The 5,064-nt window shown below is 37.4% G+C and overlaps 1 protein-coding gene across 1 annotated transcript; it reads right to left on the reverse strand.

Annotated features, from left to right (window-relative positions):
• Positions 1-4,078: 4,078 nt before the first annotated feature.
• LOC107785843 (uncharacterized) lies at positions 4,079-5,064 on the reverse strand. Its single transcript, XM_016607232.2, has 3 exons — positions 4,584-5,064; positions 4,324-4,490; positions 4,079-4,195 (listed from the first exon to the last, which is right to left on the reverse strand). The coding sequence occupies exons 1-3, from the start codon at positions 5,062-5,064 to the stop codon at positions 4,079-4,081; spliced, it is 765 nt and encodes a 254-aa protein (XP_016462718.2).

Genomic DNA, 5,064 nt, shown 5'->3' on the forward strand with positions numbered 1-5,064 from the left:
CCGATGCACCATCTGGTTTCCTTCATCGCGTTCGCGAGTGGAGCCTCGCGTTCGCGAAGAGAAACTGAGAGGCTGGCAATATTTGCTCTTCGCGTTTATGAGGAGAAGAACGCATTTGCGAAGGGTGGACTGGGTGTGCATCGTGAACGCGAGAGATGTTATGCGTTCGCGAAGAAGAGAGGAAGCAACCGAGGACCCCGGGCAATTGGTCTACGCGTTCGCGAGGGGGTGTCACGTTCGCGTAGTGAGGGGGAACGAAACATCGCATTTGCAATGGGTTGAACGCGTTCACATAGAAGGCATTGAGGCAGAGGCATTTTGTGCTTCGTGAACATGAGGGTGATGTCGCATTCGCGAAAGAGGAATTTGGACGGGAGCTATTTTGTGCTTTGCGAACGCGAGGCATTGACCGCGTTCGCGAAGAAGAAAAGCCTGGGCAGTGAGTTTAAGTTCTGAAAACCATTTTCAGTTTTTGACAATTTGGAGCTCGGATTGAGGCGATTTTTGGGTGATTTTCAGAGGAAACAACGGGATAAGTGTTCTTAACTCAATATTGGTTAAATTACCCGAATCCATGATTGTTTTTATCATTTAATTAGTGAATTGAGTTGGAAAAAAATTAAAAACCCTCTTGGTTTAAATTGAAGATTGAGGGTCGAGTTGGGGTCGGATTTTGGTAAAATTGATATGGTTACACTCGTGGTTGAATGGGCTTTCGGATTTTGTAACTTTTGTCGAGTTCCGAGACGTGGGCTCCACGGGCGATTTTTGAGCTAATTTTCGAATTTTTATGGAAAATCATTATTTTCTTATGGAATTGATTCTAATGAATTTTATTGACTGAAATGAATTATTTATGACCAGATTCGAGGAGTTTGGAGACCAATTCACGAGGAAAGGACATTGCATAATAAGAATTTCATGGCTTGAAGTTAGTAACGATTGTAAATCTAGTCCCGAGGGTAAGAAATCCCAGATTTCGTATCATTCTACTATTTTGAGTAGACGCACATGCTAGGTGACGGGCATGTGGGCATGCACCGTTGGGGATTTGTGACTTGGTCCGTCCCGTAGCAACTGTAAAGTTGCATATTTTGTTGTAACTATATGATACTTATATGCTTTAGAAATAGTTTCTGTAAATTGGACTGAATGCCATGTTTGGGCCGTGTGCCAGTGCTATTTGGACCCTTAGGGGCCTTTGATTACTATCCTCTCACTGTTTTCGATTAAAAATCTATACTCAGTCATGGTTATACTTGTTTACTGCATAACTCAGTTTTATGACTCTATTTTGATGCATATAAATATTTTTGGGCCGAATGCCCTGTTTTACTGAAACACCCGAGTGGCTTGAGAGGTTTATGATTGAGTGAAGCCGAGGGCCTGATTGTGAGGATGAGTGTGGATCGGGGCTGCCCTCCTGCAGTATACTTTATTATTATAGCACATGAGTTGTCTGTACAGCACGTGAGTTGTCCATGCAGATTATAGCGCTTGGGCTGAAGGAGCCGCTCCGGAGTTTGTACACAGCCCCAGTGAGCGCAGGTACCTACTGAGTGCGAGTGCCGAGTGCTGAGTGACTGGGAGGCATGAGTGATCGTGAGGTATGCTCGAGTGGCAAGAGTGATTGTGAGGTATGCTCGAGTGGCAAGAGTGATTGTGAGGTATGCCCGAGTGGCAAGAGTGACTGTGAGGTTTGCCCGAGGGGCTGTATATGAGTGATATTTTGCCCGAGGGGCTGTATATGAGTGATGTTTTGCCCGAGGGGCTGTTTAAGATTTCATCATTTTTGCTCACCTTTACATTTTTCCTCTGTCTGAAAATTGTTGAAAAAATATCTTTAAATAATTTTTACTGGAAGTGGGTTTAAACGAGATGTTTTGATTCAAACCCTGATTTTTAAAAGCATGAGGTATTAGACTGAGATTTCATGATATGAATGTTATATGCTTTATTGCTCGTCACTACTGCTCAGTCTTTATTTATTGTTGTTACTTACTGAGTTGGCATACTCACGTTACTCCCTGCACCTTGTGTACAGATCCAGGTGTAGCTGGACATGGTAACGGTTGTTGATTGTTCTGATTGCAGATTTTTCTGGGGGATATCAAGGTAGTTGCCTGGCGATCGCAGCCCTGCTCTTCTCCCTCTTATCTTCCTCTAGTTGTATTTAGCTATTTTCCAGGCTGAGTTAGCCTTGATATTGTTAGACAGATTGTAGTAGATGCTCATGACTAGTGACACCCCGATGTCGGGCTTTTCCTTCCGCACTTTGTTTTTTTTATTGGAACTCATTTATGAAGGTTTTTATGTTAAATAATATTGAAATTATCTTTGAAATGAAAAATATCAGTTTGTTTTTTAAATGAGTCGGCTTGCCTAGTTTCACGATAGGCGCCATCACGACAGGGGTTAGTTTGGGTCGTGACATTGCATTCATATGAATAAATCAGGGTGTATTCATCTGTATTTAACAGATTGCATTCATATGAATTAAATAGTTGTATTCATCTGTATTCAATAGGTTGTATTTATCTGTATTCAACAGGTTGTATTTATCTGTATTCAACAGGTTGCATTCATATGAATTGTACAAGTTGTATTCATCTGTAATCAACATATTGTATTCACATATATTCAACTTGTTGTATTCATATGATATTGGCAGGTTGTATTCATATGTATTTAACAAGTTGTATTTCAAGTCAGAAACAGTGTTTAGATGTATTTCACATTCAGTAACCATATACAATCTCACATCCAAACATGTTTTGTATTTAGATGTATTTAAATGTATTCAAAAACATGAATGATTTATGATGAATGACATATGAAATCTATTTACAATACACTCATATTCTGACATTTTGTATTGATATGTAATAGTTGTATTGTAATTATATATTCAGATTTAATACACCAACTAACTATATCCAGAATATATTCACGTAAAAATTCAAAATGTATTATTTCAAAATCTAACCTGAATCTATGACACATCGTTATAGCACTAATATAAGTCAGAATGTGAACTAAGTCCTACATGGAGCATTTCTACAAGTACGCTTATTATGACCTTCCTGCCCACATATGCTACATGAATGTTGATTTTTCTCTGTAGCAATTCACTGAACGGCTTACCGCGCTTCTTCTTTGGCCTTCCAGGAGGTCTTTTTCATTTGGGTGGTAAGACAACTTCCTCTGATATATGTGCTGGTATATTTCATTCATTTCGGTCAGGCAACGAATACACGGGCACCTCGTATGTCATTACAACAGACTTTGGTTTGTAATAGTTTGAGCAATAATCTTCTGGTATTAGAAACTTGCTCTTCAAGACAGCCCAAGCGTGTGGGCATGGTAATTCGTCAACTTGGAACCGCCCACAACTGCACTTTCTCTCTAAGAGGCAAACGATGTAATGCCTTCCTTCATCGTTCATCGTATGTAAGTATTCAGTCGATGGTACTACCTACATTTAAACATAGACCAATTATTTTAAAATATTTTAAAAAAAAATTATTTATATATCAAAGAATAGACGTATTAATTACAATATAGATATATAATTAAAATAAAATTTAAATATACAACATTAAACTTTTATTTAGCTTTCAAAATCATCATATATATTGAATTCAAACAAATTTGTATTGAATACAAACATATATGTATATATAAAATACAAAGAAATACAGCTATATACAATGAAATACATTGAATACAATGGAATACATTCTATATATGCTGACAGAATATTACAGATGATTACATTTTGACTGGTGAATACAGTGATATACAATAACTATCTGCTTATGAAGTGCATATAGTTAGAAACAAAACCATTAAATTCAACTAACGATACAATTAGCATAAGTTCTGTATTTTGAATAGTAGAAATTGTATCAGAAATAAATACACCTTGTACCATGGATAAATATAGAATACAATGACTTATAAAAAAATAACTTACAGTCATGCGTGTAGACATTGCCTCATTCAAGGTAAGCATATCCTGGTATTGTTTTTCAAGCGTTGTGTATGTTTGTGAAGTTTCTTTCCGATTGCTGCAATTCTAACGTCCAAACATCTTCCTAACTTCTTCGAGGAAGTCGTATATTGGCAATTCATCATGTGTGTATGCTTTTGCCAAATTCAGCATGTGTGTACGCTTTTGCATGTCAAATTCAGACTGTCAAATTCAACACGTGTGTATGCTTTTGCCATCGAGAAGTATATCTCGCTCAACTTTGAATGACTCTTTTTGAATTTCTTATATACGTTGTTCCATAGATGCCATATACAAGCAAAATGTGGTACCGCTGGATACACTCTTGATACAGATTTGATGATACTCTCATTCCTATCTGAAATGATGCACATGTTTTCCCTCTCACCATATGCTTTCTTGAATTGCTCAAAGAACCACGACCAAGCAGTATCGTTCTCTGAATCAATAACACCATATGCTAGTGGCAGTATATGACCTGTAAAGACAATTGCATACATATTATAAATATGTATTTCAATCTTTAATAGGCAGTAATATTATCAAATTTTATTATAATCCCCATACTCACCTGCACCATCCAACGTGTTGGCCGAGACGAATGTCCCGGTGTAATACGATTTTAAGTGGCTTCCATCCACAACCACAATGGGTCTACAATGATCGAACCCCTTTATAAAGGCATACAAATAAATATACACATACATGAACTCATTTTTTGGCGATTTTACCATTCTAATGTGCGAACCAGGATATGTCATATCCATTGTATATAAGTATCCTGATAATTTATTGTATGAATCAACCAGTTCACCTCTCAAAAAATTCATTGCCTTTTCTTTAGCCCGCCACGCCAACATGAAACTAATATCTACACCAAAATCTGATTTTACATCATCAATTATATCCTTTGGGGTGTATTTCCTCTTATGATTAGTAAGCTTGGACCTAATCATACCACCGATAAGACTGCTACTTGCTTGACATTGCTCATACACCTTATCCTTCAACAAACATGTATGCTTATCATTGAACTCTCTCACTTTGAACAT

The sequence above is a fragment of the Nicotiana tabacum genome, chromosome 2, assembly GCF_000715075.1.
Source record: "Nicotiana tabacum cultivar K326 chromosome 2, ASM71507v2, whole genome shotgun sequence".
NCBI classification, from domain to species: Eukaryota; Viridiplantae; Streptophyta; class Magnoliopsida; order Solanales; family Solanaceae; genus Nicotiana; species Nicotiana tabacum.

What these genes read in the sequence shown, in the direction of transcription:
- LOC107785843 (XM_016607232.2), bottom strand. Translation starts at nt 5,064, where the DNA reads ATGTTCAAAGTGAGAGAGTTCAATGATAAGCATACATGTTTGTTGAAG. An exon ending in CAACACGTTGGATGGTGCAG is followed by an intron (nt 4,491 to 4,583) that starts GTGAGTATGGGG and finishes TTGTCTTTACAG; the next exon opens with GTCATATACTGCCACTAGCA. An exon ending in TATCAAGAGTGTATCCAGCG is followed by an intron (nt 4,196 to 4,323) that starts GTACCACATTTT and finishes TGAATTTGACAG; the next exon opens with TCTGAATTTGACATGCAAAA.